Source organism: Mesoplodon mirus (genome assembly GCF_964341445.2).
Source record: "Mesoplodon mirus genome assembly, chromosome: 3".
In the NCBI taxonomy this organism is placed as follows: Eukaryota; Metazoa; Chordata; class Mammalia; order Artiodactyla; family Ziphiidae; genus Mesoplodon; species Mesoplodon mirus.
In genome coordinates, this window is record NC_138978.1 from 185,663,542 (window position 1) to 185,677,433 (window position 13,892).

The 13,892-nt window shown below is 36.7% G+C and overlaps 1 protein-coding gene across 2 annotated transcripts in view; it reads left to right on the forward strand.

Moving 5' to 3' along the window:
* Positions 1-13,892, forward strand: part of USH2A (usherin) — a gene marked incomplete at both ends in the record, with an annotated part of 772,061 nt that overhangs the window by 571,237 nt on the left and 186,932 nt on the right. For both annotated transcript variants that reach the window (XM_082613798.1, XM_082613799.1), the window contains 2 exons: positions 1,346-1,544; positions 5,306-5,474. In XM_082613798.1, coding sequence (XP_082469924.1) covers positions 1,346-1,544; positions 5,306-5,474 — 368 coding nt within the window. The remainder of the gene's footprint in view (positions 1-1,345; positions 1,545-5,305; positions 5,475-13,892) is intronic.

Here is a 13,892-nt window from a genome sequence, read left to right on the forward strand (position 1 = left end):
AAAAATACTGAAGATAGTACAGGTATGTCATCTGGACTGTGTCATTCTGACAAGTAGATGTAAGTGCAGAATTAAAGTTCTGCACATTAACCTGAGAGTAGATCATTTTATTCAGGATTCACTCTTCTGTGAACAGCTTTATGTTATGATCTCACTCAGTACAGCAGATGAAATATTAATAGACCATTGAAAATGCAGTAAAGTTTTGGTCCCATGTTATGCCTTCATTGTATACCAAACCACCCAAAACAGTATATTTATATGTTTAGAATAAACCGTGGCTCGATTTTTTAAAAATCAAACATCTTCAAGAACATGATAATATAAAGGAGTTTGTTATGGGAATCTCTAATTCCTCTATTTCTGACCACAAAACATATTTGATCATGGTATATAAAGAACTATTGCAGAATTAAATCTGTTTCTATGCGTCAAAAAATTAAGATAAAGTATATTTGGAGGGAGATTATCAATTGTATCAATTGATAAAATTTATAAATGTTATGTATCAATAAATAAATTCATTGATACATTTTATCAATTGATCACTGATACAAAGAATTTATCAATTTGGTCATGTACTTTGGCTATAAGTAACAAAACAACCAACAGTAGAGGCTCAAGTAAGTAGTTCTAGAGGTAGATTGTTGTTGGCATTGGTTCGTTATAACAAATACCGCAGAGGCGTCTTTGTGATTCTTATGGTCTCTCTCAAATGGTTGCAAGAAGAACGAGGTGATTGCCAAAGTTCCAGACATCATGTTTAAAAGAAAGAAAGAAAAGGGGAAAGGGCGACAGCCACATCAAGGAAGCTAAAATTTCCTAGGGACCTTTATTAGAATCCCACCATCTTCTGGTTGCATCTCTTTGAGCAGCTATGGGTCACATGGCTAGTCCTAGCTGAGGGAAGGAAGGCAAAGGAGAAGGGGATTATAAGCAGTGATTAGGTCTGACACATATTCTAATTTCCACCCTATTTACTAAGTCAAATTATTTGTGTCTTGTTTTTACTTATCAACCAAAACTTTCTGTTGATTTTCTGACTAGCCACAAACAATGATACTTTCTTTTTGCCTCTGAAATTTAAAGTGGGGGACCACCGGACTCATGTCATGTGTTATTCTCCCAAAAGCTTAAATGGTTTTCATTGATTCTCAAAACATAGTCTCTGGTAGTAGCATATATCAGAATATATATTAGTATATGTATTCTTTTGCTCCAGCTTTTTAATTAGGAAGTTATTGATAAAATAGACCTTTTGACCAAACTGGAAGGCAGATGAGACTGACAACAGCAATGTTAAATGTTGTCTTTTCAGAAATCCTGATTATTCTGTCCATTGCAGATCCCTTCAGATTGATTGGATGCCTCCAGGGAAGCCAAATGGCATCATTCTCGGATATGATCTCTTACGGAAAACATGGCGTACATGCCTTAAAATCCAGAAGTCAGTGAAGGACCACAGTCATGAACTCTGCAAAGCAGTGAAGTGTCAAAAACCTGAAACAATCTGTGGACCCAGGTGCTACTCCCCTGAGACTAAGGTATATCTTTTCAAACTAGTCAGGGAAATATGTTTTTCTCACTAAACACTCCAAGTGAAATCACTTGCTTTTTTTTTTTTTAACATATATAATTTTATTTCTCAAGTATACGTCAAGAAAGCTGGGGAAAAAAGAAATTACAATCCAACATAATAAATTAAAACTATGACTTAATTTTTTAAAGATTATCTGCTATGTCTATGATAAATGATATTGCTATCAAGTGACCTCCAGAAAAGTGAGAGGATACTTTTAACATTTTACATTTGTGTCTGAGGAAATCACTTGCTTCTTAAACCATGATTTATCATGATCAAGATTTCCACCTATAAAGAAGACCCCATGGAAAAGGAAGGATGCTTATACAAATCCTATCTTCCCGATGAGCATTTTAGCCTTCTCATTTTTCATCACCTTCACAGGAAAATGAGTTTATTGAAATGATAAGGAACCTCCCGAACTTGTTTGATTGAGTGACTTGCATTTTCTTTACAATAAATCCATTCAGCTACAAGTGGTGTTTGTTTACATGACACTGATGAGTAACTGTGATTGGGACCTTTCATGGCTTGACTGAAATATTTTAAAATTATGGCCATTTGCAGATTAGTGTTCATATTAGTTGCAGTTTAAGAATCAGATCAATAATACAGCCAGACAGAGGAGTTTGTAAATGGTTTTTATTGATAAATGATGCAGAAAATCCTTAGTTTGAAGATAGGATTTCACATAATGAAATAATGTTCCTATTTGTCAACAACATCACACATGTAATGACTAAAGCTACTACTAAATTCAAAAGATTCACTGCAAAAGGACATAGTAATTATGAAAGTGAGTTGTTGAAGCAATATGGATCAAAATACAGATTATTATGGCTGACACTGGCTAAGCAGTTGCTATCATCTAAGAAATGTCATAAAACTAGTAGTTACTAACTGTACTTTTTTTTGACACTTAGGCTCCAGAATTGTCATTATGCCTAAGTTTTATGTCATTTTAAGGCATTAAATGTGTGCCATATGATGAGCACACTTTCATAAAATGAAATGAAATTTAGGATTTCTGAGAGGAAAAAAATTGCTAGAATAAATTTTCCCATTAAAATTCTCCAGGAGAAAAAAAAAAATCTTTGATGCATTAAACAAAGTCATTTTTACTTTAAGGATTAAGGATACACACAAGTATTGTCAGTGAAAGAGGAAGTCAATTAAAATCTCAAGAGGAAAAAGTTGTTTGTAAATTTTGTTTGCGGTTAACTATGAATATATATTTCCTGTGTGAGAGGCTGGAGAGAGGTAGAAAATAGATTTATTGTGAGTCTAAGAGTCTTTTGGCTAAATCACTACAGGAGCATCTGTAATAGTTATACAAGCTTCCCCGTGTGATTACAGCCATGGGTCTCAAACCCCAGTGAGTATCACACCCGGAGGGCTTGTTAAAACACACACAGGGGCCTCCCTGGTGGCGCAGTGGTTGAGAGTCCGCCTGCCGATGCAGGGGATACGGGTTCGTGCCCCGGTCTGGGAGGATCCCATATGCCGCGGAGCGGCTGGGCCCGTGAGCCATGGCCGCTGGGCCTGCGCATCCGGAGCCTGTGCTCCGCAACGGGGGAGGCCACAACAGTGAGAGGCCCGCATACCGCAAAAAAAAAGAAAAAAAAAAACACACACACAGCAGGTCCCACCCCCAGAAGAAGTGTGGGGTAGAGCATGAGAATTTGCATTTCTAACATGTTCCTAGGTGATGCCTCTACATCTGGTCCAGGGACCACACTTTGAGAATCACTAGATTACAGAATTACTTTTGGAAAACATAGAGCAAGGAACAGGCTGCCTATTTGAATATTAGCTACACACTTACCAGCTCAAGTTATTAAAATTGTTTTCTGAGACAACGAATTTGAAGACTGAATTTGAAGATTAAGAAATACTCTGTTCAGGAGGAGACCTCTCAAGAGAAATAATCTCCTGAAAATGTCCCCTTTGGGGACCCATTGATGATCTAAACCAGAGTTGGTTAGAAGAAAGGCACAAGTTTCACGTGACTGAAAGAGCTTGAGAATGACACTGACACTGAAAGTATGGAAGGGAACCAGTCCTAATGACCCATCACTAAATAAATGCTTGAAAATTTAAAAGGATGGTAAGTCCTAGCAAATCTTGCTGAAGGAAAAGGCTGGATGTTCTTCGATGTCCAGAAACTCACTATACGTGAATGGGACTTTAATAGATTCTTTAAGATTGTACAACAAAGGGCAAGATTTTAGGTCACTGTCATAAAACAGGAGGAAGGTGTGTATTGCTTTACCCTGAAAGCAAAAATGACCAGCATTCCTAAACCCCACATAAACACAAAGAGAAGAGTTTTTGCTTAACTCTTTTAAAATGGGGCATAATTTGAAATTTTACTTGTCACATAGAATATGGCATCAAAGAAAAGAGTCATGCAATTCATCCTTGGAATTAGACTGATTTGTGGTTTTTTTTTGTTTTTTGTTTTTTTTTTGCGGTACGCGGGCCCCTCACTGTTGTGGCCTTTCCCGTTGCGGAGCACAGGCTCCGGATGCGCAGGCTCAGCGGCCATGGGCTCACGGGCCCAGCTGCTCTGCGGCATGTGGGATCCTCCCAGACCGGGGCACGAACCCGAGTCCCCTGCATCGGCAGGCGGACTCCCAACCACTGCGCCACCAGGGAAGCCCTAGACTGATTTTGAATCCTCATTGCTAACAACTTGACACGGCAAAGCCAATTTATTGCAGTTAGTTTACCAGGGCTACCTGAGGAAACATAGAAATAGACTTCTGCCCAGTTTCTTTGCTCTTTGGTCATTTTTCAGAAATAATGAAGTACTAAGCTAGTCTTCAGACTTAGAGATTCCACATTTTACTGCCCTTGTATTAAGCATGAATCAAATGTCGGTGCAGGCTGGAAGTAGCAATGAGCAAAAAGGTGAAAGAGAAACACCTCTTAAATAGTGGTCGATTTTGTCTGCTACAGGAAGCATCTATCTAACTAATGCAACTTATGCCGAGTGTATGTTCTGAGGCTACATCTCAGCACTATTCCGTGTTTCATTTGTTCTAGATACAGAGTGTCAGTCTCTCAGACCTCAAGTGAGTATGCAAAATAATTATTTGATTGCTCAAGCACATAATTTCTTCCACGGGAGAAAACACTGTTAAAAGGGCTTTTCAAAATTAATTTCCATATAAATTTCCTTTTCTATACATATACACACACACACATATATATATATATAAATGTTGGGCACTGTTGAGATTGCCTTGTCTGAAGATTGGGTTCATAAATAAGTGATCATATAAATTAGTGTAAGGAAAATGCAATGTATTAAAAAAATAAAAGATCAATGAGAGACAGGTTTCCACAGATGCAATGTTTTTAAATTAAACAATCATTAAAATAAAAACATATATATGAAGGAAACTGTTCATTTACAATTCTAAATCATCTTCTCATTGGAAGCACTGACATTCAAAAGATAATTCATATTTATAGAGTATTAAAATAGAGCACAAAGCATGGTTGAAGGCTAAAAGAAGCTACATTGTATCAACAGCATTGATAGAATTTGAATGATACAGAGAAAATGTACTTTTTAAACCTTTAAATTTTTATCAGAAATATGCTACATTTGGTCTCAGATCAAGTCCTTATTAAATAATAACTGTATCACATAAGATATGGTGGTACAATACTCTTAATAAAACTATTTCTTTATATCTGATTCTCAAATTTCAGGTGTGTTGTAATGGAGTTCTCTATGACACCCAGCCTGGACACCACTGTTGTGAAGAGAAGTACATCGCATTTGTTTTGAACTCAACTGGAGTTTGTTGTGGTGGCCGAATACAAGAGGGACAACCGAATCATCAGTGCTGCTCGGGGTATTACGTTAGGATTCTACCCGGTGAGGATCATTTCCAGTAGTACTCAGTAATCTTGGGAACCAGAAAAAAGAAACATGTGACTTGTGTCAATGAACTATTTTAAGCACCTCCCCACCAGAGATTAAACCACCAACACATAGCCAATGGCCGGCTTTAGGTATCATTTCTTCTCTCAGCTTTTTTGAAATATAAGCAAGACTAGGTACAAACTAGAGAGGGAATAGAGAACTCATTATATGTATTACATAAAGAAATATATCTGGAGAGCTGGATAATTCCCTTTTTTGTGACTTTATTTTATCCACATGGCTGAGTATTTCACCATAAACTCTGTGAATTTCTTCGTGTTCCACTCCATGAAGCTGTTCTCCATTTTCTCCATTTCTGTTCTGAAGGATGTACGCATTGTTCCTAGAGGGATCATAACCACAGATTCCATTTATCTGAGGCCCCCTAATTGCTCTAGATCTGGCAGGGGAAGGAGGGATGTAGCAAAGAGTAGCAATCAGGAATTTTTCCCTCCTCACCTTCTTTTCCTTCTGTCTTATCAGCCAACTGAATAAGCCATTTTCCAAATTCAACGGCACAAAACAATGTCCAGTGAATATAGCTGAAAATAAAGATAACAACAATTGGCATTTATAAAACAACAAGTTTCTGGCACACTCTGTATTCAAGGCTTTACGTGTGATATGATGACATGCCCAGATCCACATAGATGGGAGCGGAAGAGCTGAAATGCAAATCTGTGTGTCTTTCCAAAATCCATGCTCTTTTTTTTTTTTTTTTTTTTGCGATACGCGGGCCTCTCACTGTTGTGGCCTCTCCCATTGCGGAGCACAGGCTCCGTACACGCAGGCTCAGCAGCCATGGCTCACGGGCCCAGCCGCTCCGCAGCATGTGGGATCTTCCCGGGCCGGGCACGAACCCGTGTCCCCTGTATCAGCAGGCGGACTCTCTACCACTGCGCCACCAGGGAAGCCCAGTCCATGCTCTTCTGAGCAGTCTACTTAATAGGTGTTAACATAATTATTAAACAACTATTCCGGACTTCTAAAAACTTCATTACTGTTACTATCGGTTACTATTTATTCTAGAAAAGCCATTGAGAATACAGATTTTTTTTCCCCTAGTACCTAAGTTTAATGCCTATTTCTTCTTTAAGAGCACAGAAAATAGATATGGGAGAAAGAGAAGAAAGCTAAGTGTTTGGATGCTCAATGCTTTGAGATATCTAGTTTAACATGAAATTTATGCCAAAAATGTAGTTAATTCAGGTATTGTTCGGTGTACCTTGTGTTTGGTACAAATATATCCATCCAAGATATCTGTATGGAGAAATTGTCTCACCCAGTATATCCTTTACAAAACACTGGAGCAAACAGGGAAAGTGAAATGATTAAATACTATGCAGGTTTATTCCAGGCAGAGATCTTCTATTCTTCATAATTGTTCCTTAAAATTAATAGAAAAATCTGCCCTTGTAAAAGTACAGTTATTTCTGATTCTTATGCAAAAATACTTTCATAATTAACTCTTAATCAACTGGATTTTCCAAGTAAGAAAACAGAACGGTGACAGAAACGAAGATTTTGCAGAAAAGCCTTAACTTCATTATACTACAAATCATAGTGTTAGGCAATGAATTAAACACTGTCAAATGCTTTACTCTCTCAAAATAATTTACACTTGGGAGTTTTCAACTATATTTCACATCTTCCCTCCTTGCAAAAAAATTTGCCTTGAAAATTATAACTATAGAGATTATAACTATAGAGGTGAGATGGAAATTTTCTGTTGTTCCATCCTTCCCATTCTTCAGACCAGTAGGTCATATTAGGCTTTTCTCTAAGTCCAGCATAGAACTAAACAATTGTGTTTTCATCTCCAAGTCACATTAAAATTTCTGGTAAGTTATGATTTGCCATGAACTGCCCCAACTCTGAAAAATATCCACTGTGCCTTAAAACTGATGAAAAACACTTGGTTGCGTATGTCATGGCTATGAACACCTAGGATCTTTACCTGTCACCTTTCTCAATCCTAGCACAAAGTGTCAGATCTCCAACTAAGAAATCAATCTACTTTTGTTCTATTTCCAAATAAAGTTCAACTTTTTTTCCCCAAAACTGAAATAAGTCATGGAAGCTCAAAGGTCGTTTACTGATATTATACAAAACTTTTTAATAAGTAATTTTTAAAGCAAGAGTTTTTAAAACCTCCATGATCTGTATATTGACACATGTTCATTCAGACTTCAAGCATTTTATTTTTTTATTATATATATTTTAATTAATTTATTTATTTATGATTTATTTTTGGCTGTGTTGGGTCTTTGTTGCTGTGCCCGGGCTTTCTCTAGTTGTGGAGAGCGGGGTCCACTCTTCATTGTGGTGCGTGGGCTTCCCATTGCAGTGGCTTCCCTTGTTGCAGAGCACAGGCTCTAGGCACGCAGGCTTCAGTAGTTGTGGCTCACGGGTTTAGTTGCTCCATGGCATGTGGGATCTTCCCGAACCAGTGATCGAACCCGTGTTCCCTGAATTGGCAGGCGGATTCTTAACCACTGTGCCACAAGGGAAGCCCTCAGACCTCAAGCATTTTAATATCTACCAATCTGTTGAGCATGGCCCACATTTGGATCTTTTAAGTGGTTAATTTTTCACAGGATTAGAATGCCTACCTTGATGTCAAAAGGAAAAAATGCAATCTTATTGGATAATCAAAGAAAATGTTTTACTCCAATCATGAATCTCAATATATCAGTACCTGAAAGAAAAGATTATATTGTGACCTCTATTTTCAGCCAATGGTCTTTATTAACTGGTTTAACACTGTTTACATTAAGAAAGAAAGTGTATTGACCCCAAACCATCTTATATTTCAATGTAATTAAAATTCAGTCAGTAGTCTGCCAGTTCAAGGCTGAGACAGGTATAGGCATTTTGATATTTCTAGACAGGTCTGAAATATTGGTGAATAATATTTACTTCATTTTGTTGGATACTATTGACTTCATTTTTTCTCACAACTTTCCTCCATAGAACCCGTATAACGAAGAACAGCAGAGGGAAGAATGCTCTTTCCACTCCTCCCTTTTTTTATAAATGTGCTAATGACCTCAAGCTAAATGTTAATGTGGGTCATTCTTTGATAAGAATAACAATTAACTGTTAAGACTGCATGGTAGCTTTTAGAGAGAAAACATTTTCAAGCCTGTCGTGAAATAGATTCATTTTGAGAGGTTAATGAGAAGGTGATTGATCCTTGTATCTTATGGCTAATAGTCCATTTTTGAGGGGGGAAAAATCAGTTTTACTTCTCATTGATATAATCCACACCTCTTGTTATGAAGCCTTTTCTTCTGTCAGGAACTGAATAACATTCTGAGGGATTCCAGAAAATAGGATTAAAATATCCAATCGATATTTGTTATACTCAAAAGTGGAGGTTTTTTTTTTTTTAAAAAAAGGGTTGGTTTTCCCCAGTATAAGTGTGTACACTGTTCCTCTAAGCCCACCATTGTCCTAAGTGATGTTTAATTAACTGGTGCTGCCCCTGGACACATTATGTTAAAGAAAGTTTGCCAGCAAGGGACACTGAGTTCTTTAGCTGTAAAGATTTAAGAAATGGGAACTACACTGCAGACCAGACAGGAGAAACCTCTCACCCAGAGAAATGTAACAAACACAGCAACTGCACTGTTCACAGTAAGATCATTTCTCCATTTCTCTAGGTACCTCATATAAGTAGAATCATATAATATTGGTCCTTTTATGACTGGCTCATTTCACTTAACATAATGTTTCCAAGGTTCATACATGTTGTAGCATGTGTCAGAACTTCCTTCCTATTTCAGGTTGAATAATATTCCATTTGTGTGTGTATACAACATTTTGTTTATCTGTTCATCTGTTGATGGATATTTGGGTTGTTTCCACCTTTTGGCTATTGTGAATAAGGCTGCTATAAACACTGGTGTACAATTATCCGTTCGAGTCCTTGCTTTCAGTTTTTTTGGCTATATACCCAGAAGTGGAATTCCTATATCATATGGTAATTCTATGTTTAATTTTTTGAGGAACCGCCCTAGTGTTTTCCACAGCAGCTGCACCAACAGCAATGCACAGGGTTTGAATTTCTCCACTTTCTTGATAACTCTTGTTATTTTCTGTTTTTGTTTTGTTTTTTATAATAATCATAAATGGGTGTGAAGTGGTATCTCATTGTGGTTTTGATACACATTTCCCTAATACTTAATAACATTGAGCTTATTTGTGCTTATTGGTCATGTTCTTTAGAGAAATGTTTATATGTATCCTTTGCCCATTTTTTAATTGGATTGTTTGTGTTTTTGTTATTGAGTTGTAGAAGTTCTTTATATAGTCTGGATATTAGTCCATTTTTAAATATCTGATTTGCAAATATTTTCTCCTGTGGGTCACAGTTTTGATCAGTTGATAGTGTCTTTAGATGCATAACACATTTTAATTTTGACAAAGTCCAGATCATCTATTTTTCTTATTGTTGCCTGTGCTTCTGGTGTCATATCCAAGAAATCACTGCCAAATTCAATGTCATTAAACTTTTCTCCTATGTTTTCTTCTAAAAAATTTATAGTTTCAGCTTTTGCATTTAGGTATTAGATCTATTTTTATTTAATTTTTGTATATGGTATAAGGTATGGGTTCAACTTCATTCTTTCCATTTGGATATCCAGTTTTTCCAAAAAATTTGGTCCTTTCCCTATTGAATGGTCTTGACATCCTTGTTGAAAATCATTTGATTATACACCCGAGGTTTTATTTCTGAGCTCTCTGTTCTATTCCATTGGTCTGTATGTCTGTCTTCGTACTAGGATCACACTGTTCTGATTCCTGCAGCTTTATAATAAGTTTTTCTTTTTTTAACATCTTTATTGGAGTATATTGCTTTACAATGGTGTGTTCATTTCTGCTTTATAACAAAGTGAATCAGCTATACATATACCTATATCCCCATATCTCCTCCCTCTTGCATCTCCCTCCCACCCTCCCTATCCCACCCCTCTAGGTGGTCACAAAGTACTGAGCTGATCTCCCTGTGCTATGCAGCTGCTTCCCACTAGCTATCTATTTTACATTTGGTAGTACATATAAGTCCATATAATAAGTTTTGAAATCAGGAAGTGTGAGACCTCCAACTTTGTTCTTTTTTGAGATTGTTTTGCTAGTTGAGGTACCTGGAGATTCCATTTGAATACTAGGATGTTTTTTTCTGTTTCTGCAAGAAGTATTGTTGAGATTTTGATAGCAATTGCATTGAATCTCTATGAGGCAGGAGATAGATGGGCCCCAGGCTGAACAGTTTCTCCCCTGTGGACAGAAACTCCATAATAGCAGAAACTCCATAAAAGCAGGATGGAGAAGGCTGGGCCCCACCCAGAAAAGATATAAAAGATCACATATTCCTCATTCTTGAAGTCAAGGAGACCTCCTCAACTACACATGTGCAGAAAGGCTCCTTGGAGGTCAAAAGAAGGGGGAACCACCCCGTAGTAAGTGATGTCAGCTACCCATAGGCCTCTTCACTAGAATCCATCTTGGCTAAGAGATGCTCACGCACACGTGGGAGGACCCCGAGATAAACCATATATGGACTCAGAACCAGGCAAAGCAAGATGAGTGGCCAAAGGAAACCTGGAAGAAATCCCCCATAAAAGTGATTCCAACTACCACGAGAGTGAGACACTCTGTCTCTCTGAGCCCTCCCATGTGTCTATCCACACATACTGCACTCTTTTTCCTCCTAATAAAGGCTTTACTACTTTCCCTCTCTATGTGGAAATTCATTTCGACACAGCTGACGGGCCAGGGCCTTGTCACTGGCCACTGGTCTAGTGGCTGGGATTCAGTGCTCTCACTGCTGTTGACCAACCTCAGTCTCTGGCCAGGAACTGAAATTCTGCTTCAAGCTGCTGAGTAGTATTGACATCTTAACAATATTAAGTCTTCTAATCCTTGAGTATGGAATGCTCTTCTATTTATTTGACTCTTCTTTAATTTCTTTCAGCAGTTTGTAGTTTTCACTATACATTTTCTTCACCTCCTTGATTAAGTATATTCTTACGTATTTTTACACGATTGTCAATGGAATTGTTTTTTAAATTTCCTTTTCTGATTTTTCATTTTTGTTTTTTATAGTGTATGAAAACACAAGTGATTTTTGTATGTTGATTTTGTATCCTGCAACTCTGCTGAATTCTCTTATTAGTTCAAATGGGGTTTTGGATGTGGAATCTTTAGGGTTTTATACACATGAGGTTATATTGTCTGTGAACAGAGATAATTTTACTACTTCCTTTTCAATATGGATGCCTTTTATTTCTTTTTCTTGCCAAATTTCTCTGGTTATACTTTCAATATTATGTTAAGTAGAAGTGGTTAAAGTCAGCATCCTTGTCTTCTTCCTGATCTTAGAAAAAGAGTTTTCTTGAGTATAACATTGAATATAATGTTAGTTGTGGATTTTTCTCATATGCTCTTTATTATGTTGAGGTATTTTCTTCTAATTCCAGTTTGTTAAATGTTTTTATAATAGAAAAGTGTTGAATTTTGTCAAATGCTTTCTCTGCACCGGTTGAGACAACCATGTGTTTTCCTTCATTCATTCGGTTAATGTGGTGTATTACATTGATTGATTTTTGTATGTTGAATTATCCTTGCATTCCAGGAATAATCTCACTTGGTTATGTTGTATAATCATTTTAATGTGCTAATGAATTGAATTCAGTTTGTTAGTATTTTGTTGAGAATTTTTGCATCAATATTTATAAGAGATATTGGTCTGTTGTTTTCTTTCCTTGATGTGTCTGGTTTTGTTATCAGGCTCATATATATGTTATTCTGGCCTCATATATTGAGTTAAGAAGTATTTCTTCCTCTTCAATTTTTTGAAAGAATTTGAGAAGGATTGATGTTAACTTTTCTTTAAATGTTTGGTAGAATTCACCAGTGAAGCCGTCTGGTCCAGGACTTTTCTTTGCTAGGAGGTTTTGATTAGTGATTCAATTCTGTTACTAGTCATAAGTCTATTCAGATTTTCTATGTCTTCATCATTTAGTCTTGGTAGGTTGTAGTAGTTTGTCCATTTCACCTAGTGGGATGGGTTTTTGACCAATGAATTTTGGATAAGAAAGACCTCAGGGATAACTGCTAAGAGTTCTTGCCCTACTTTTGTACTCTTGCTATATCTATCTGTGGTTAAACATTGTCCCGTATTTTAAATATCATTTTGGTTAGCAGTTCATCTGGCTTTTACTAACCAAGTTTTGGCATATCCTGTCTTCACAAGAGGATGAGCTAACTGACAGAGAGATCAGGGAGTCCAGGACTATAAATCCCTGAGGCAATCCTAAATTCTTCAGGGAACTTGTGCCTTTTCCTAAGAAGGTTTGGCAAGTCATTAACTAGATTATGTAAATCTTATCTGGACAGTGGTTTAAAGCTATAAAACCTGCCAGGTTGGCCATCATATTCACATACCTCATAAGATTTAATGGAGGGATAGTGTCAAGGGATAAAGATATGTTTAAGAAGGGGCAGTGGAGGAAATAGAAGAGGGTCTCTTGAAGGTGTAGGAAGAAGAAAAGTAGTAAGGCAATGGAAGGAGAAGGTCAAGGTTCCAGGGGCAAGGAAGGCGTTGGTCATGAGATAGAGAGGAAAGATGAAGTTTGATTTTTACATCTTCCAAGTTCTTGTTAGTCCTTTCTAAGATATCCTTAATAAAAGCAATTAAAATTTTTTTTGTCTTTTAGAAGCCGCTTCATACAAAAAAAAATGACTACTGATATTTAGAATATTTGAACCCTTTGATCCCAAGGCACTAGGCAAAAAATTATTCTATTCTTGTCTCAAGTTTCTCAGAATATCATATAAAGGGGAAATGTGGGTGGAACTACATCAGTGAAATGCAGTGTTTGCCATAGCTCAGCAAAATACTAGTATGCAGATTTGAATATAGTATTTTTACCTCCTTTCATTTAATTAAACTTTCCATTGGAAACCTTTTGTTTGGTTAAATAAATGTAGTTTGGTTAAAGAAATTATAATCAAAAGCAATACAAATTTATCAAGAATTGATTTCTGAGTCCATCCCACTTTCCAAAAAAAAAAAAAAAAATATATATATATATATATATATATATATATATATATATACTAAATAGATAGAAAAGTAATTGTAGACAAACTTTTTTTGTAATGTCACTTAATCCATGTCACCAGACCTCATGTGCTCATGTATCAGGGGTCAGAGAGAAAATAGGCAACATAGCGTTGCCTCTAAGTTGGCATAGACACATGATTATACATGTGTTTATACAACTTCAATGCAAACATTTTGAAGTGGTATTGAGATTTTGCAACTCCAGGATGATGATACCCTGTCAACCAGTTGGCATC